This window comes from Bubalus kerabau, chromosome 19 (assembly GCF_029407905.1).
Source record: "Bubalus kerabau isolate K-KA32 ecotype Philippines breed swamp buffalo chromosome 19, PCC_UOA_SB_1v2, whole genome shotgun sequence".
NCBI lineage: Eukaryota > Metazoa > Chordata > Mammalia > Artiodactyla > Bovidae > Bubalus > Bubalus kerabau.
The window spans coordinates 64,807,906-64,828,451 of NC_073642.1; the positions used below are offsets into that span (position 1 = coordinate 64,807,906).

At 52.9% G+C, this 20,546-nt stretch overlaps 1 protein-coding gene across 4 annotated transcripts in view; it reads right to left on the reverse strand.

The window, feature by feature from the left end:
- BCL11B (BCL11 transcription factor B) overlaps positions 1 to 19,606 on the reverse strand; it is a 96,523-nt gene extending 76,917 nt beyond the window's left edge. For 2 of the 4 annotated variants that reach the window (XM_055555585.1, XM_055555583.1), the window contains exons 1-2: positions 19,549 to 19,606; positions 5,821 to 6,186 (exon numbers count right to left, since the gene is read on the reverse strand). In XM_055555585.1, the coding sequence (XP_055411560.1) occupies positions 5,821 to 6,186; positions 19,549 to 19,606 (424 nt within the window). Of the gene's footprint in view, positions 1 to 5,820; positions 6,190 to 19,548 lie in introns of those variants that run through there. The other 2 variants (XM_055555584.1, XM_055555588.1) reach the window with 2 other exon arrangements.
- Positions 19,607 to 20,546: the final 940 nt, after the last annotated feature.

Consider the following 20,546-nt stretch of genomic DNA (forward strand, 5'->3'; position numbering starts at 1 on the left):
TTTCAAGGTGAGATTTCAACCCAAGAAAAGCACCTAGCTCAGTGGGTGGCCCCTCTTACCCACCACCCACCAGCCCTGCCCAAGCTCTGAGGTCAGTCCTGCAATGCCCAGCTTACCCCAGCCAGAACCTAGGGCCATGTCCCTCAGACAGAACAGTCCACAACCGCTTGGTGCAGACAGAACTAATAATTAGCTGTCACGATTTAATAATAAAAAAATATAATCCATGCCACAACACACATGGATTTAACTAATCTTAATTTGAAGGGAAAATAACAACTCTAAATATATCAAATGCAGGGTTTTTTTTTAAGACAACCTGCGAGTGGGGTTTATCTCCAGTTGCCAGCACGAGCAAGTTATTTAGTTTCTCCCACTGGCCAAGCTAATATTCTTTTCTCACACTTATTTTATTTATTTTTTACAGTCTGAAACGAACGTTCTCCAAGCAGCAGTGTAAATCCCCTGGCTGAGCAGAAGCCCTTTTCTGCATTTTGTCGCCGGGACCCCAAACCGAAGCCTTGGTGCGTGCCCTGCCCGCCACGTGAACCCTGCCCTCCACCCCCCAGGAGCATCTCCAGTCCTTCCCGGCTGCTGATAAAGGAACCAGGTGGAGCCATCATGGCACGGACCTGCCCGCCACCTCCAGCCCAGGGGGGCCTGCCACCCCCTGTCACCTGCTGCTTGTCTCCGCATTGCTCCAGAAATCTGACACTTGGCGTTTGGAGGAAGGAGCAAAGAAAAGGCCCACCTATGGCTGACAGCTGATGGCTCATTCCTCCCTTGATAGCTTCATTTGGTTGTGGTAGGGGTGATAACGCACAAAAATGAAATACCTGTGATCAGGGGCGATACAGTGGGAATTCTAAGGCGGAATGTGGAGGGAATGGCTGAGAGACATTCATTAAAAGTTTTCAGGACACTGACTCTGAAAGGCAAGCATCTCACACCGCCAGGCGGGGTCCACGCTCTTTTCAAAGCTCTCCAGATGCTTCCATTTCTCAGGGGTCTATCTGAGCCCAGACCCTGTGCCGGGTGGGCGCTTAACACTCTCATCTCATTGAATTCTAAGCATGAAGCCAAAAAAGCAGGTGCAGACAAGGAAACTGGGATCTAGAAAAGTGAAGCGACTTGCCTGGGTGGGCTCAAAAATCCCACCCTGGGCGACTGGTACCAGAGCAACTCTCACCTTCAACCCTCCACACCGCTCCTCCCAGGCAACTTGCCCTCAAGTTGTCACCAGATGACCAGTAATGTGACCGAAGACGGGAAAGGAGGGGCCACACACCAGACGGGACACGCGGCTGTCATCCCGTTGTTTCCGACGGGCAGCCTCAGAACCCAGTGGAAATCTCTCCCAGATCCCAGGGAGACCAACGGTCACCATTCTAACACTGGGAGATGATGGAGCCAGAGAGAGACAGCAGAGCATCCCTGAAGGAAGAGGGGCCCACTCGTTTTCGCAGCATGCATGCCACACACACGTCCTTTCTAAATGTCATAATTATCGTTAGGTAGATGAGGATCCTGCAGCTCAGAAGGGCACGTCACACTACAAGTGGCCGGTAGAAGGCAGGGTGGGCCGCAGACTTGAGCTCCCCAGTGCGGATGGCAAACCCAGACACCCCTAACCCCGCTTCACCGCACCCCTCCTCGGGACGCCCATCCCAGAGAAGAGCTCAGAGACTCATGCTCTTGGCAAAGCCTGGACCCTGCTCACCTCCCCTCCCAGGGTTCACTGCTCCTGCTGCCCTCAATGGACGGGTCCCCGAGTTCCATCAGAACCCTCCTCAGAGGCAGGGATGATGTGGCGGGAAGGGATCTTAAGAAACAGGAAGAACTCCTATACAGGTAGACGTGTATCAGATGCCTGCCCCTGGGTCAGATCTCCAGCCAAAGCCCCTACCTCTGGCCAGCACCAGCCCTCCATCTGCAGGGGGACCTTGGACAGAAGCTCGAGGGACCTTCTCCAGCCCCGGCACACCGTCAAAAAGCAGCACCCCGAAACTCGACCGTACACATCGAGGCAGGGCAGCTCACACCCTGCTCCCACCATGCGCCTGCCCCATGGGGGCTCTTTCCAGTGGGGATGTCCAGGGTGGCAGAAGGGCAGGAGGTTCTAGTTGAACGAATGAAGGAATGCAATAGGACAGGGGTCCCCAACCTCCAGGATCTAACGCCTGATGAGCTGAGGTGGAGCTGATGTAACAATAATAGCAGCAAAGTGGACAAGAAATGCAATGTGCTGGAATCATCCCCAAACCACGCCCCCCCACCCCGACCCTGGTCAGCGGAAAAACTGTCTTCCACGAAATCAGTCCCTGGGGCCAGAAAGGTTGGGGACCGCAGCCCTAGGAAACAAGGCTTCAGAAACATCCTCTCTCCACTCTCCTACCCCTCTATCATTAAAAAAAAAAAAAGTAGTTAACTAATCTCTTTATACCCATCTCCAGAATACCATCCCAAGGAACGAGTGCCACTCTGGGGTAATGACTCACAGAATTCCAGCTCAGTTCTCACCCTGGGGATGTCCTTAATAGTGGAAGTGCACGCGTGGCTCAGTCACTTCATGTCCAACTCTTTGCAACCCTATGGACCACAGCCCGCCAAGCTCCTCTGTCCATGGGATTCTCCAGGCGAGAATACTGGAGTGGGCTGCCTTGCCCCCTCCTACAAGGGATCTTTCCAATCCAGGGATCGAACCCATGTCTCCTGCATTGACTATATTGGCAGGTGGATTCTTAACTACTGAACCACGGGGGAAGCCCCTAACAGTGGAAGGGACCCCCCACATATTTACAGATCAGCCCTGCCCAGCCCATCTCTGGAGCCCAGCCTCTGGAAGCACTTGATAGGAAGAGAGTTGGGACCTGCCTGTCTGGACCACGCTCAGACTGTGGGCTCCAGGAAAAGCAGGACCCTCACGGCCACATGGGTGCCCCACCTTAGACCACCAAGCCAGAGGCCAAGTCCTAGGAATCAGCACCACCCACACCAGCTACCACAAGGGTGCATGGGCAGGCTGGAGCATCCCCTCCCAGCCACTGCCAGGAAGCAGGGACAGGAAAGGCCTGGGTAAGACCAGCAGTGCCCGGGGCTGGGGCAACAGCTGTGTAGATTTCCGGAAGCCCGGGCAGAGAAGCGCCTGGAATTCCTAGTCCCCCTCTTAAAATATAAAGACTCAATTATCTTTGAGCAGCTTGCTTTACACATGAATTGACACATTTATTTTACAATAAATAACTAAAAGTTATCTGTGTTTCCTTTACTGTTAATCTACACAGAGAAATAATAAACAGGGCTTGTCTACAAAAATGCAACCACTGCGGTCCTCAGAATTCAATTAAAGCTAAAATAATTAATGCTTCCACCATATTAAATGACTTTAAACATTTAGCTACTGAAGTTTTTATTCTTTAATCTTTCCTTTTTATTAAATTTTTTTAAAAAAAAGAAGAAGAAGGAAAAACTTGGTGTCAAAGTAGGGAGGGGAAAAGGCAAAAAAGGAGCCTGGGAAGGAAAAATCATGACGGGCTGTTAAAACGGAATGGTCGTCTTTAGCTGACACAGCATGGAGACTGTCTCGTGCCTTTGATTAAAATAACATTTTAAATGCTTTGAACAAACATATCTCCTTAGACTTCTAAGGGATTATTTTACATATTTTTTCGAGAATGAAGAAATCCATTCGTCCTGTTGCTGAACAGAAAAGGCCAAGAATATCTTTCGTCACACACAGAATAAAACTACCGTAGGCCGCTGCAGTATTACAACCCCGAAAAAGGGAGGGGTGCAGAGGGCGGCGGGGGGTGTGGGGGTTGAGGACAAAGCCGCCTTGGAGATTAACTTTGCCTTTTATGAAATCATATTTAGTCGCTTTCTTAAACAAACCTACCCACAATGATCTGCAGCCTCTCATTGGAAAATACCTTCCCTGTGAAATGAGGATTTGGATGGGCCCTGGCGAAAGCAGAAAGCCTTCCCATTGAACCATGAATGGGGCCCCTCGCAGGCAGAAGCCACTCCCGAAAGGTCTGTGTGCCCTGATGCCAGGTGTCTGTGCCACCAGTGAAAACTGTCTCTCAGCGTCGGGCAAAGAAAAGAAAGACAGACACAAGGGGCCCAACACCTTCCTCCGCGTCAGGGCTCCGGCCCTAAGGAAGGCGGGACCACTCAGACCTGCTCGGCACTCTGAGAAACTGGGGCTGACGGGACTTTGGCCTGAACACGTCGGACACTTTTCTCAACGCCCTGGGCAAGTTAAGAGTGTGGGAGATTTCACGCTAGGACGCCCGCCAGAAGGCCAGCCCCACAGGCCAGTCTGGTTGCACAGGGTCTCCCCAGGGCCCAGCCCATGCCTGCAGGACTCGGCACTCCACTGCAGGCCAGAGACAGAGTTCATTAACCCCATTGTACAGATAGGCAAAGGGAGGCTCGGGTCACAGAGCTGCCCGGTGGCTGCCCTAGAGCAGCTGGGCTTGCTGCGTCACCTAACTGCCTCCTGGGTGATGGCAGGGTGGGGGTGGGGGTCTCCTGGCCACGCTCATATGTCCTAGCCATGGGAGCAGAGTGTCCTGGTTCCACCAAGTTCACCCGCCCACCCCAAGTAGCACCCAAAGCCTCAGTCCGCCCAGCATCTCCGCTGGTTTCCATGACCCAGACGCAGTGGAGATGGATACAATCTTCTCGGCCAGCCACCTGCTTGCGGCTGCGGTGCCAGAAAGTACCCCCAGGAGAAAAGCCCCACTGGCAAAGCATTTATGGAGCTCCTGCTCTTTGAACCTACCCACCCGGCCCGCCAGGGCTGTCCCTCCTGGTAACACCAGGAGAAACTGAGGCTCAGACCCCGAAGGAGCTCGTCCGAAGTCTCGTGGCAGGATCCGAGCCCTGCACGTGCTCCAAGAGCGTCCCGCCACTTCTAGGAAACCCGAGCCAACCTGGGCCCTGAGCTCAGGAAGACAAACCGGAAGCCACCACTCTGTGCTGCATGGAGCATAGGCTCCCTGAAGGAGGCCCTGGCGTGCCGTGGTCTTGACCCGAACAGAACTTGAGGCCAACTCCCCAGGCCTGCCCAAGGACAGCAGCCCCTGCACCTGTTCTTCAGGTGATCAAAGCCAGCCATCCAGATGGCCCACCAGGTAGGCGTGCCAGAGGCAATGGCTAACCTCCCCCAAGGAGCACCGGCTCCAGCCAGGCTCCCACGAGCCCCTCCCTGGGTCCACTGCTAGCACCAGGCAACATCAGAAGGGGCCTCTTTAGACAGATGGAAAACTGAGGCCAGAGAGTGGACGAGAAAAACGAGGGCCCCCAGCAGGCCCTGCCCCCACGCAACATCTCATCAAGCCTCACAACAACCCCCAACAGATAGGTCTCATTCGCTCCATTTCACAGATGGGGAAATTGACTTTGTCCAAGATGTGAAGAAGAGATTCCAACGCGAGACGGTCGGGCTCCAAAGCCAGAGACTAAGCCAAGAACACCAGCAAAGTCAGGGCCAGCAAGCCTTTCCAAGGTCCGTCCTGCCCTCCCGGCCAGCTGTGAATGAGGCCCCCACCACGGAGTCCGTTGCCAAAAGCAAAGCAACCCTCAGCCCGCTGGGCCTCTCCGAGCCCCAGGCCTCTCTCCCCCTGAGGGTCACCCGGATGGTGGCCCCTCGGCAAGGGCAAGCCCATCCTGGTAGCCCCGCGGGCCCTCCCAGCACCACCACCCTCAAACAGAGGGTGAGCCCCTCTCCCGGCACAGCGAGGGGCGAGGGTGGGCCTGGGACCCGAGGGGTTGGGGTGGCTTCTACAGCGGCCAGGCGAGGGCAACGTTCCATACCTGCGAGGTTCTCCTGCTTGGGGCAGACGCCTTTCGTGGGTGACAGCAGGTGGTCATCCTCATCGGGGGTCACCTGGATCCCGATCTCCACCGGCTCGGACACTTTCCTGAGCTCAGAGCGTGAGGAGGGCGGAGGGCTGCCCTTGTCCAGGCCTTTGTCATAGCAGGCCCCCAGGCTGCCGCCACACTGCTTCTTCTTGTGCTCTATAAAAACCAGGATGTCTCCCAGGGGGAAGTTCATCTGACACTGTCCACAGGTGAGCAGGTCAGGGTCGGGGCCACCCACCATCAGCCCCAGGCTGCCGGGCTCCTCTATCTCCAGACCCTCGTCTTCCTCGAGGATGGCGGCCTCCACATGCTCAGGCTCTGCTGGAGAGAGAAAGCACAGGGGAGGGGCAGAGAAGACAAGATGGGCTTAAGGAGTCACAAGACCCATCGTTCATTCCAACCCTTCCCCACCGAGAGGCAGGCCCCTCCGCTGCGGGATGCGAAGGGTTTACCACGTTCCCCGCCCAAGACTCCTGGAGGTAAGGGGTTCGCCATCCTGCGTGCCACAGATGGGCAAACTGAGGCTCTGGGCACAGCCCTTGCAGCTCCCAGAGGTTGCCCCTTAAGCAGTATGGATCTTACGGTTTTCTAGTTTATTTCCTGCCAATTTCCCCTCAGTTCAGCATACGGACACGCATATGACCGCCTGCACATCCGCACACATCCTGGTTCCACCGGGGGCTGGACCATCCCCAGCCTGGTGGCAGCATGATGGAGAGGCATCTCGAAAACTCTGCAACATCTCAGAACCACCTGGGAGCTTTGAAAACCCCCGGGCACCCAGGCAGTACCCCAGACCAATGACACTGGGAGTCAAGCTTCAGGCTGTCTTTTTTTTTTTTTTAAGGCTCTCAGGTGATTCCGATGGGCAGCCAAGGCTTAGAACAGTGAGCCAGAGCTATTTCTCCCTGCTCTGGCGGGAGTCGCACACCCCTCTTCCCTCCCACCTTTCATTCAGGTCCTCCCCATTCATGAGCGCCCCTGCTCGCATTCCTCTACCTGAGACCTGGCTGCACACCAGACAGGAAAACAGAAACCCAGACGGGCGTCCCGGGGCTGGTCTTTCCGAGAGAAAGAAAGGACCCGGGCTCAGAAAGCAACAAGTGAGCATTGGTTCAGAAAGAAATATCGAAGGGGGAAAAAAAAACGCAGGGAAGAGACGCGGCTAGTCGGCTGAATGAGGCAGCCAGCTCCCCTGCCAAACACTCTGCTCCTGGTCAGACTTCCATTGCTTTGTAGATTTTGCCGACACTCACCAACTCCCTACTGTCTTTTTTTGTTGGTCGGTTTTTATTTCACTCCCAGTAAAAAGAAAAGAAAAGAAAAAAAAAGCTCTTCAGACTCCAAAAGCATTTCTTGGCAGATGACAAACCACACTTGCAATGGGCTGTACGTTTTCATATTTCTTTAGCAGCCGATCTACCTACCTCCTTTCATTTTTGTTTTGTAGGGGGCAAGGGACCCAAATATTTTGAAGCTAATAAACACCTCAAAAAGCAGCAACCCCCTCAGGAAAACCTGGGAGACGCGGCCAACCAACAAGTCATAAATAAAGCAACTGGACAGCGAGGTTGCATCCACGCTCAGGGTCTGAGCAAACTCGAGGTGGGATTTGTCAAGAGCAAATGTCAATGGCCGTGTAGACAGCACCGGTGGGGGGGTCTTCCGAGAAGCCAAGGGGCAGCCAGGGGTCTGAAACCCGAGGAGGCAGGTACGTTTTAAGTTGTGTGGCATTTAAGAAAGGATGATGAAAACCACAGAAGAACAGAGGGAAGAAACAGAGTGGAGGAAAACACATTCCGTGGCAGTGAAGTTATTGACGGGCCAGAGCCAAAGAACAGATAATTTAAGGAAAAAATCCTGTGGCATCTTCCATCCTACATTATAAATCACGGCTCTGTGTGTTCTGAGCACAAGCTTCTTCAGGGCCTGTGAGAGTCCATGTGGAAGACCCAGCAGACGGCACAGGACACGGAACACGCATGAACCATGCACGCACGGGTAGGCGCCCAGGTGTTGCGGAGAAGGGAGGTGACAATCTGAGATCCCACCCGTGCTCCTAGAAAAGCAGACAGAGCCCTCGATGAATTACATGTAGAAATGCACTGGCAATGTGGCTGCCCAAAAACACCCCACAGATGAAGAAATCCAAAATCTCTTGTCTGCATACCTCTAACAAAAAAAAAAAAAAAAAAAGAGCCTAGAAGGTCAGAGAAAACAGTGTGCACAAAGGCGGCCCCAGAAACCATTAATTACACTTTAAAAAGAAACCAGAGTTTACTTAAAAGGGAGTTGGAAGACAATGCTACATAATTAATTTACCAATTTATTTTATGAAAAGATGCTTTGCTATGGTTAAAATGTAATCACAACCCTCAACGCCGAACCGTGTTTCTAGGGGTACCCGGTTCCCCGCACACGGTCTGTCAGAATGTTAAAGGTAATTATTCGATGCCTCTTTTCCCTTTAATGATCTAACATTGAGCAATACTGTTTATATTGAAAAGCTCGCACCTTTAATTACCAATTACATATACATAATTTCAGAGCCAAAGGAGAAGGGCTGTGAAAACAGTTCTTTAGAAATATAAGGACGTATTGTGCACCATTGCTAGAGAAGGAACTCTTAATAAATGGGAGGAGGATGTCAAAATATTGTTTTGTTAAAAAAAAAAAAGAGAGAGAGAGAAAGAAAGAGAGGCACAAAGGAAATGAGCTGAAAAGGCAAAAAAAAAAAGGACAAAATGAAATTGAGAATTCAAATCAAACAGGGATGAGTTCTGTGGTAGGAAGAGTGGAGGTACCTGGCCCTCCTGAGCGGACCTGGCACTCGGCGGCATCTGTAAGGGCATTTGATAAAAAATAAAAGACAATAGTTCATCCATCCGAACTGCAACCTGATCATCCTTTCTGTGGACAGGGAGATGTTTTCTGTCATCTAATTTCATCTTGGCTTCCCCTGTCTTGGTTTTGCTTTTCATTAAACTTTTTCAGCCGAGTCCGTCAGTCCGTTCTCCCCGGTGGGAATTTTTAGAAGAAGCCTGAATAGTTCCTCTCTGCTGGGGGATTTTAAGCTAGATAATCTCAAACTTCTTTTCTCTTGCAAAAGAAACAGGCTAATTTAAAAATGAGCAAAGGTCACGCAGGCCTGTTCATAGGTATTCATCCTTCTCCTCTCCATCTTTTGCTAAGGGACTCTGTACCAGCACTTTTTCATTTTCCTCCTTTTTTTTTTGTTTTGTTTTGTTTTGGTAACATCTGGTATTCCTTCCTTTATTTGGCAGTCTCTGCCTTTTCACTTTCCTCCTGCTGCAAGCCTCGTGAGCCCCAGTAACTGAGTTTGAAAGTATCCGAAGCCGTTGACTGGGCTGCAGGTCTGAGTTCTGCCTCCAGGCCTCTTGCAGCCAGCCAGCCTGGGCAGCCAGGCTCCGCTGGAGTCCTATCCCTAAGACAGCTCTGAACTCGGATCCCTAGACCCGGGGTCCAGCCCTCTGCCTCCTCCAAAGGGGGCCAGGAGGAAAAGAAACAAAAACATCTCCTTCCCCTCCCACGTGCGGTGCTGAAAGTAAAACTCCTGGAGATGACAGGGGGTGTTCACCCAACTTCAAGGATTGGGGTTTCCTCTGCCCACCCCACCCCACCCCACCCCCTCGGGGCGTGGAGCCCTGGGCTTTGGCTGCTGTGGGAGGCACTTCCCAGGAAGGCAGCAACGTCACCCCAAACCCCCAAACTGTCAAGCTTTTAGGTCAGAGCGGGTGGACCAAGACAGTTTGCTGAATCTCATGCTTGAGGCCTTCGGAGACACCCCCAAAGGCGGGCTGTGGTTTCATTTCCGCTGGCAGGCGGATACCGAGCTGGGCGTAGGGGTGCATGTGTGTGCGTGTGTGCCTGTGTCCCTTCTTAGAAGCCGATCACTCACAGAAGAAATAAAAGGAGAAAGAACCACTTGCCCAGGCTCAGAGAAGGGCACAGTGAGACGGGGCCTGCCCCCCCAAACCCTCCTTCCTCAGTCCTGTGGGCACGGGTGGAGACCCACTATCCCGCACAGCCTCAGAGGACCGGGCCCCGGCCTGACAGGCAGAGTCGCCCAAACTGCCACCCAGAGATGATAAAGCACCAGGAAAGAGAAAAGTCACATATACACAAAACAGCCTTTCAAACTCCCAGACCCTACCAACCAGCCCCTCCGGCTGCCTCATTCCACAAACTCCAGCCTTTTAAAAAAAAATAAAAAAAAGAAGGCAAAGATGAGGTCCTTTCCTCGGAGAGGATTTCCGCTTTCACGCAAAGCTCCCCCAAGAGTCAGCAGCTCTGGAAAACCCTGCTGCCCTCCTGTCATGAGCCGAATAAAGTCGACGGATCACTGAGACATTCGACTCAACAGGAGGAAAGATGACTGAGTGCAGCTGATGACTCGTCCCAGCAGCAGGTACCTGGCTGGGGTGGGCTCTGAAACGTGACATCCTGAAGCACGTGGACAAACATATATTTGCACACACACACAGTTACACGTTTGTTGTCATTTTCTTTTACAACAAAACCACATTTCATTTACAAGGCGAGGCCTCCTCACGGCTCATCAATACACTTAGAAGCAGTGAAATCAGGGTTCACAGATACTAATGGACATTCCTGTTAAGTGGACAGGGAAACACTTGATCCTCAGACCAGTTCCCTCATGCCTCGGGCTGGCCGGGAAGGAATTTGGGCAGAAGACAGAAATGGAAAGACATCATTAACACCAACCAGGCCAAGCACCCCACAGGCCCCCCCCCCCCAGCAGCTGCAGAGGCTTAGCGGGCCTTACCTGGCCAGGGACTCCCACCGCCCTCACACGCTGGGCTCCAAGGGCCCTGCCCGCCCTGGGTCTCCTCTAACAATTGCCCCTGCACCTGCCCTTCGGGGAATTCCAACCAAGGGGCCGGCCTCCTGCTGTCCCCAGAGCCCAGAGCATGTGCCCTGCCGCACACACAGCACACAGGCCTGCATCCCCTTAACCCTGCGTTGATTCAAATCCAAATCTCTGTCCTTAATGGCTAAGCCACAGACCAGGAGAAACCCATGGAGAATCACTGTTTCGGTAATGGGGGTGGGGTGGGTAGGGGAAGGAGGTGGGGGGAGGGGTGCCAGGCTCTCAAAATCCTTTGCCACCGACGTCACCGCCGCCATCCTATTTGTACGCATGTTTACAAGAGACGCTGAGCATCCACACGCCGGAGCGCTGCATCCGACGGGAGGACACGTTACACCTGCTTCCTACGAAGACAGCCTCCGCCAGCCAGTTCCAAACCAACAATCTGCGAAAGGATTTGTCACTCTCCTCCGCATGAACATCCAAGGAGGGGCCGAGACCCCTAAACGCCACCAAAATGCACCCCTCGACGGAGCACACTTTCTGAACCGCCATCAACGTTTAATTTATTGGATCCAAGAGAAAATGACAGTCGTTGCAGGCGGGGGTCGGGGGGTGGAAGGGGGGGCAGTGGAGACGGGAGAGAGAAGGAATCAATTCCTGGCAGAGAAAATAATCTATGACTAGAGGACGCCTAAAGGCTCGACAAGAGGTTTATGAAGTTCTCCGCTCGAAGGGAATCACGCGGGGCCGGCACAGGAGTCGGAGAGGAGCCTCAGCCGAGCCAGGCACGTGTTTCCAATGTCCTCAAGGGGCCATGAACGGTTAGGACGCAGCCCCGTCTGGCCTCCAGGGAAGGCTTGGGGCTGCTGCTGGACCCGGGGAGGGGGCAGCCCGGCTGGTCCCAGGCAGGTCCCACAGGTCTGGGCTCTCTCTTCCTGGACCACCCGTCCTCCCGGGAGGAGCAGGAGGAGGACTCCAGCCTGCTCCAGGTGTCACATCGCTGGGGGCCCAGGCCCCGAGCCACATTCACACTGGAGGGTAGGGCACAGGCCGGGGCCTGCCACCAACCCCACCAGGCCCTGCCTGCTCCGTGCCAAAAGCAGCACCCGCCTCAAAGTGAAATCTTCCATATTTCTGACATCTGGACAGAAAGAAGGAGGCCGGGGCACAACTTATCTGTAATGTGGATTTCCCTGTCCGTGAAGATGACCTGGGGTCTGGCTGACCGGGCCTATCGCTGCAAGACCCAGGCTTGACCTGCATTTCAGGGAAGTGGGGACTCCTGATCCGAGGAGATGTTTGGGACGCAGGAAGAACCCAGTCAACACTCTTCAAGAAGTGAGGGGGGGGGAGCGTTCTAAGGGTAGGAGGAACACCCCCCGCCACATACACACACTGTCCTCTATGCCCCCAGCCTGGTTTCAGGATACTTAAGCATGTTAAAATCAGCTCCCTGAAAACTCCCCTAATTTGCTCGACAGACTTAGTCCAAACTCCCCACCTCCCCCAGTGTACCCGCCTCTCCAGATCCCCCAAAACTGAGCTCCAGAGGCCGGGTCTCACATCCAAAAGCAGGAAAAAGACGCCACGAACAAGGAAAGCACCGCTCAGGTGTATTCGCAGAGCCCATCCAGTACTACAAGGTGACTGAGAAAAGAGTCAAGCCCATGATACCAGGCAATGGAGTGACCTATGTTTTGAGAAATCAGATAGTTCTTTAAAGAAAAATGCTTTGCTATAGAAATCCTTCTAAACACATTCAGAAGAGTCAATAAACCTGCAAACACCTTAAATTTTCAGACACAACAGAGCTCGTAATAAAACATATAAAAGCACTCTTCGAGGCCCAATGAAGAGATTTGTTTTATTTAATGCTGCGCCTTTTCAAAGGCGTTAAACAGAAGAGAAGGACCGTCCACACAGGATGCTGAACTGAGAGCCTTTAACTGGAGGCAAGGCTCTGAGCTTCACAGCAGAACAGCAAGAGTGGAAGCTGCTTCCAACATCTCGTTTCCAAGGTAGAAATTTAAACCTGATTCCCCCCACTTTTTAAGTCTCAGCAGTGCATCCATTTCTGAGGCGCACGTTCACCACAATAACGCTGGCACTCAACTTTCCTGAGTCATTTTTGCTTGCTGTTTTAGTATAGAGCTCGTTAGAACATTCTCAAGTGTATTTGCATTTCAGCAGTTCAGTCGAAGGGGGTCATAAAAAAGTTGTGTAAAACAGAGGATTTTTTTTTACTTTGAAGTTACCTAATTCGGTGTGGTCTGGGATTTCATTATCGTAGCAGAGCTCAGGCTGGCTAATTCAACACCCAAGCAGATTATCAGCTGCCTCAGAAAAAAAGAAATAAAGAATGAATTTCTTGAATTTCAGCAACTACACAAAAGACTTGCCTATGTCAAAATGCCGGACGAGAGTCCCCGTGAATGTAGCACCATTAATCAAACCGCGATCTGGTGTCACTTTTGCCAGTATAAAAACGGTGCTTCTCCCCTCGCTCCCCTCACTGGCTCGTGCGGAAGACGCTCGAAGTGTGCCCCTCTGCTTTCGCGTCTCCAAATAGCCTGCTCTCGGCACTTTTTATACACGCCTGGGGAAAACCACTGCTCAAGGGAGCTGGTCAGCAAATGGCTTTTCTTGGGGAGGGGACCACAGCTCGGGTAGATCTCACTGACGTTTGGCTGTCCGGGAAGGAAGGGTTGTGGGATGAGGAACAGGGGCTGGGGGACAGAACACTCAGGCCCCCAGGCCCCGTCGTGGGATTAAACAGAGAGCTGGAAAGTGACAAAGCCACACTCACAGCAGCCGGGTGACACAGACATCCACCTCTGATGTTCTGCTGGGCCCTCTCCCTTAAAAAAAAAGAAAACAGCCAGTAGGCCCAAAGCTAACACTACCTTCAGAGAAGGATGCGTGGCCAGCATCAAGAACTTGACTGTGGCCACAGTCCCCAAAGAGCATTTATTTTCCTTCGTCCTCCCAAACGTGAAAACAGCATGAAACCCAGTCCAAAGTGCCTGGAGAGTTTTAGCTAAAGGTAGACCTAACCGGACAGCCAGAGGGTCCTTCCTCAAGCCATAGGAGATGCAGGAGATGGTCCCCAAAGGTCAGGAACCCCATCCTGACCCTCCTCCTCGTATAATTCTTTTCTTCACACGCTGTCGAACCTGTAGTCTGTATTTAGTTACAGCTTGTGAAACTCCCCCAAGTTCCAAGGCAAAGGATTGGGGATTTTTGAAATGACTTTTTTTTTAACGGTTTTCTGCAGGCCAGAGGCCACGGCCCCAGCCCAAGGGTTCAAGACAACAGTGATGCTTTATCTCTGAGTTGTCAAATGAGCTCACTGCGGCAATGTGCTTACAACAGGCTTGATTCAAACATTAAATGAAGTAGAGAAATCATCAGATAAATTGCTGGCCCTCTGTACTGCAGAGTGAAGGCTCTTTCCCCAGCTGATGACAGCGTTAGGCTTTTGTCTGACCTAATTTATTTCTCTTTCAGGTTAGAATAAAGCACTCCTTTCCTGTCTCCACGTAACCTCTTCTGCCCATGGACTGAACTCAATACAGGAGACTCAGGGTTAACTGTGCTGTCTGCAGATTTCTTGAACTTGGAGAATAAGACGGTATAGATCCAGAAATCCTGTGATCAAAAGCACCCATATTCCCTAGCACGAAATTACACGGTTAGGGGAAAAATCGTCTCATTAAAGGCCATCCATGAAGGGCACCATTCGGGGTGAAAAGCATTAGCAAAGCTGGGTCTCGCAAGCACATACTCCTCTCAAACAAAGTTTTACATGTTATGTGAGTTGGCATTTTATCTCTTTGGGGACTGATGCTTTTTCCCTTAGTACAGTGGGAACATTACCTAATAAATGGAATTGAGAATCCGAGTGTTATAAAATCTGAGCTGAAAGGATTTCCATTCATCAAGCTGTTTTAGACACATGACTCCCCAAGGCAGCGGCAGATCCCGGGGTCTATGACATACAACACAGGAACGGACAAAACAAGCTTCACGTTTCCCAGACACTCCCCCACAGCCCATCCCGTGTGCCTCGACGACCTAATGGAATTCATAAAGTCAAGACCACAGAGGAACCAGAGGAAACACACCCGTTCAAAACTAAGCATTGCAATTGTTTTCAAAAAAAAAAAAAAATTAAAAAGAAAAATTGTCCCCCCATCTGCCTAGCGAAGGCTTGTAAATCAATGCCGATAGCTTGAAAATAGATTTCTCAAACTTATATTCTCATTTTGTCCTGCTCGACTCTCTGCAGGAAAATCAATATTACAACTTCACACTTAAGACATTTTGCAGCAACGTAAACGGCTCTCGCGGCTGATGGAAGCCCGGTCCCGGCCCCTCGCTGCGCCGACTCGGCGCATGACACGGGCACCGAGCTCCCCCTAGCTGCCAATTGGCGCCAGGCTTCGCTGGGCGTTGCAGCCTTGCCATCCACCAAAAGCCAATTCAACTGAAAGTTTATTTTGGAAAGTCTTTTTTATCACAACGAGCAACAGAGAATGCAAAGCGATCGGAGAAAGGAGATGAAAAGGAAAAAGGGAAGGTGAGGGCAAGCCGTGTTCTGAGCCCAAAGGCAAGCGCCAAGAGCTCGATTCTGACAAGCAGCTAGAAACTGGTGCGCTCTGCAGCGGGAAACTGGTATGTGGGAACCCAACTGTTCTGCCTGCTTCCAGTTCCCCTGAGACAGAAGGCTAATTACTGCCCAGTGCACCCGAAGCTGGCCTGCCCTTTAGAACCCTAAGACCCAGTTAGCCCTGCACAGTGGCCACCAAAGCATCCCTGACCTCAGCCTCCGTCCATGTTCCGAAGGCCGGCTTCCCCAAAGCAGCTGTATTCACTCCGGCGTTTGAGAAATGACTCGCTTTTCTCTTACGACATGTTTTGAAGGCCAGACAAAAATCGCCAAGGCCAAAGCACAGACAGAGAGCAACACCCCACCCCCCACCCGACCCCCCACCCTCAATTAAAAAAAAAAAATGCCACTGTACATAATTTTCAGGGAGGGAAAGACTACCCATTAAAAATACTAGGGGTTGTTAAAATATGCTCATGGCTGTCTCCTCAGGTGTGAATTACAAATGAATAAAATCAGCCTGGCATAACACCTTGGATGAAGACGGTTTTACTCTCCCTTAGAATCAGAGCAGCTGACTTATGTCACACTTCTAATGATATGGGGTTCCCTTCTGTGCAGAAGGGGGACAAACTTCACCCCCCCCCCAGAATTATCAAAAAAACAGAGGGGCCCAGATCTGATGAAATTTATCAGAGGCCCAATTTTGAAACATACGTGGACACCTGGAGATACACTCTACCCTGGGGAGTTAAGATAATTGTAAGCACAGCGGCCTTCAAAACATACAGCTACAGCAAAACCTAATTTAAAAGGCAACCATGGAATTAACACGGTGAGCCTAACTTCTGCATCAAATCTTGGGTCTCTTTAGTTGTTTTGCAAAATCGTGAACTCATACGGAAAATTACTAATCTTCCAAGGAAACCTATTGGGGGGGGTTGTTGAAAAATAAAATCACCTGCACTGGAACTGAGTTATCCACCCCGGGCTTGTTATTTCCTTCGGGAAGTCTCAGGCTGGGGTTCATTTGCCTCTCCACTCGCCCTGCCTGGCACAGCCGGCTCACGGCCCTTCCCTCTCCGCCTGGTCAGTCCACTGTCCCTCATCCTCCCCTCTTCACTATTGTCACTGAGTTGTTTTGTGTTTGTTTTTATTAATAGCTGTGTCTGTCCTCTGGCTTTAAAAGCCACATCCATCTGGGTCAAACATTTTGAAACAAACCAGAAGCCTAGGTCTTCATCCCCAGCTGTCTCCCACACTCTCCTCCCGGGCTCCTCTTCTCTCTGGCCCTGTCTGTAAATTTAACTAGCTCATTATGGTGTCCTTCTCCGCCTTGCCAGCCCCCCACCCCCACCCCCAAGATTATCGACACCGTTTGTGTGCTCTTCTGTGTCTCAGACCATCGGTTATCCCAAGTTGCATCATCTCGAAAGAATCTGAAGCCAGCAGGCTGCCACCCAACTAAAGATGTACCACGCTTTAGGTGATTTCTTTCCACATTTACAAGCTAAAACGTGGGTCCCCGATCAGGGCCATGACAGCACCCATTTGGCGGGCCAGGGCTCCAGAGCACCTGAGACCCACAACTCCTGCATCATTGAGGAGACACACTTGAATAGGCCCTAAGCCTAAACTGCATCCCATTCTTGCCTTTCCCCTGCCTGCATTCCCACCTCCTGGGTGACACAGGACAGACAGAAAAGCCAGCTGCTTTGGGGATAATAAATAGCCTTGTCTGAGAACTGGTTGGACCACTCTCCCTTCTTAAACCCCTGCACATGCCCTGGGCTCCATGGGCCCCTGAAAAGCAGGCAGGATATCCTTTGCCCCCCACCCCCTGGTCTCCTTCTCCCCATCTCTCCTTCCCAGCCACTGCTCCAGTGTCAGCCGGGCTTTCCCCAGCACTGCTCTGAGCAAGGCTGAGACAGCCATGGAACCAACGAAGGAGGGAAGGATGTCGTACCAGGCACCCCTGGCCCCCCACGCCACCCAGCCGCCACCAGTGCTCCCGGCCAGGGCTTGTTCCCGAGGTCCCAGGAATGCCAGAAGGGGAGAGAGCAAAAGCAAAGCGAACCTACCTGCTTCTTTCCCCCTTTACACACAGGTGCAAACACTCCTGGATTCTTCACTGCTGCCAGCTTGGCAATGCACCCCCCATAACTCCCCCTTACCGGAGCACCCCCCCCAACTTCCCCCTCCTCAAAAACAACCCTTGCAATTATACAGAGGCTCTGTGGGGCAAATTGCCTCCTGGAGAAATTAGGTGTCTGCAACTACAGACGTCCTAACAGCCGCTCCACCATCTAAAGGGGGGAGTGGGGGTGTAGAATAAGAGATTGCTAAAGGCTCCATAAAGGACTAAATGTCAATGGGCGAAAAGGACCTTGATCAAACCAGGCTCAAATCTGGTTGCAAAACATTTTGTTTTAAATGCAACCAGCAAGTCTTCTTTGATGTAACAATGGTGAAAAATATAGGAGAAGCCCTCTTCCCTCCCTCCAGAAAGGCGTCCCTCTCCCAAGGCAAGCCCACTTTCATATCTATTCCCCTCCCCAAAAAATAATCATAAATCCACAAATTCTTACTAATGTATGTGCTGTAACAAAGGAGAGATGGCAGCAGCGGAGGCTCCGAGCAGATGGCTCCTATGCTGGGTTTTCCGGGGAGAGGAGAACCCCTTTATATATTTATTTATTTATTTAAATTTTTTAAAATATAACATAAATATTCGGCTCTCGGCCGCCCCGCAGCCAGTCCTCGGCGACGGATGGGCGCACAGCCCTCTCCAGCTCCGCGCCGGCAGCCGGGCCCCAGCCTGACAAAGTGATCGGAGGATGGCAAGGAACACAACCTGCCCGCGGTTTCGATGGCACCAAGAGGATGTTTTATTTCTATTGCAATTTAAAACAAAAATTAAAAAAAAAAAAGCAACGGCGACTCCGACACCGCGAGAGAAAGGACCTCGGGGAAAGCTTTGCGCGCGGCGGAGCAGCGGCCCCGCGGGCTGCGGTGGGCAGGGAGCGCGGCGAGCCGACCTTCCCGGTGCAAGTTGCAGGCACCCGGGCGAGCTCCCCTGCCAACCCCGTACCTGGCCCGCTCCCGCACGCTTCTTCCCTTCGCTAAATAAACCCGACCGGGACGCTGGAAGCTGCTGCGTCTCTGCCCCCTTGCCTGACTTCGCCTTCCCCGCCACTTGCTTGAAATCCACACGATTTCAGCGGGTGGATTTCCACTGCGACCTGCCTTGTTTATTTAGATAGGGGAAGATGAAAGATCTGAGATAGGCGGATGGGTAAGAGATGGATAGGTCTCTTTCCCTTTTTTTCCTCTTTTCTTTCTTTTATTTTTTTTCCACTATTTTATAAGCACGTCCCTCTCTTCCCACTCCGAGCTGACAACCCTTTCCCCCCAGCCCCCTCGTGGCGGGGATTTTTCACCAGCCCCCGATGTCCCCCACCTTTTTTTTTTTTTTTTGGAGTAGTGGGGGAAAGAAGACAAGAACATCCCAGGAGACAGACGGAGGTGGGGAAATGGGGGTGGGGGTGCAGGAGCCCAGCAAACAGCCGCGCAGCTGGATTCTTTTGCAAATAGCACGAGGAGGGGAGAGAAAGGCGGCAGCGGAATCCGAGAACCGGCGTGGCCGGCGCCCTGCCCAGCCGGGTGCCGCGACTGGGGGGACTCGGAGCCGGCGGCCACCCCTCGCCCTGCGTCTCCCCCAGGCCCGAGCGCACCCCGCTCCCCTCCGCCCGCGCCGTCAGCGCGGACCCACGCGCTCGCCAACTTTTCCCCACTTCCCGGCTCCCCCCTCCCCCTCCGCTCCCCCAACCCCCTCCCCCCTCCTCTCCAAACCCCGCCACCAGCGCCGCCGCCGCCACACACGCCGCTCGGAGGGGCGAGCGTCCAGCCGGGCTCCGCGCGCACACACACACCTCCTCCTGCCTGCGCGCCCCCTCCCCGGCCCCGGAGCCCGCTCCGCAGGCCCTCGAGCCCCGGGCGCATCAGACTGCGCAGCGCCCGGACTCCCTGGGCTGCAACGAAACTTTCCTAAGGCCCTCCCGCCCCCCCAACCAGGCTCTGGGCCGACGCCGCTGCCCCTGTGCAAGCCCGCGGGCCGCCCGGGCACCCGGCCCGGCTGTGCCCGGCTCGGTGTCCCCAGCCCTGGGCGCCGGAGCCCCACGCTCCGGCCCCTCGCGCGCACGCCGCAGACACTTACGGGTGATGATCTCCCTCTGGGACAAGTGCTGCGGGTTGCCCTGTTTGCGGCGGGACATTGCCCCGGCATCTATTCTGACATCGCCCGGAGAGCTGGACCGATGGGGGGAGCCGGGGGAGGGGGTCCGAGCCGCCGCCGCTGCCGCCGCGCCGCTGCCGCCGCCGCGCCTCCTCCTCTGCCCGGGTTGGTGTTTTGGGTTGTTTTTTTTTTTCCTTCCTCTCTTGCCCTCTCTTCCTCCTCTTCTTCTTTATTTTGCGCTTTCTTCTATGCTGTTTTTTCTTTTAATTGCAAAAAGAAAAAGAGAAGGAAAAAGAAAAAGCAAAACCTCTCGATCTAAAATAGGAGAAAGGCAAAAAAAAAAAAAATCTGCTGCGGCTTGCCGCGGACTGGCTGGCTTCTTCAAAAATATATTCTTTTCAAGGAAAAAAAAAATTGCATACACTTCTTCAAACTGCTTGGCCTCCTGGACTTCCAAATGTCTCGAACTTAAACCGGGTTTTGCACCGGCTCCTGACACTTTCAGGGTCTGGTAGGTGTAAAGCGCACTTCTACCAGGAAGGGCGGGGGGAAGGGGGGGGAATGCAAACAAATAAAAAATAAAAGAAAAAGAAAAGAAAAGGAAAAAAGCCAAGAAAACTTGAGGACTTGTCTCGTACCCCCTCACCCCGCCCCCTCAAAAAACCCAAAGCAATGTAAAACTGCCCCGGTTCGGTGGTTTCTGGGTTTTCTGCGGGCTGCCTGTTTTTTTCTCGGAGACTGACCCTTCCGAGGCTCTGGGGGGACTCCAGGAGCGGCTCCTTCCCAGTTCACCTGGCAGGCTGGCGCCGGCCGGAGAGGCTGCCGGGTCCCCGCGAGCGCTCCCCAGCGCTCCCCTGGAGCCGCTGGCCCGGGGGGAGCTGGGCTGCGGGGCGGCTCGCCCAGTGCGCCTGGGTCGGTGCGGGCGCGGACTGGGAGCTATAGATTGCAACGTGAAGATGGCGGAGTCCGGGTTCTCTGGG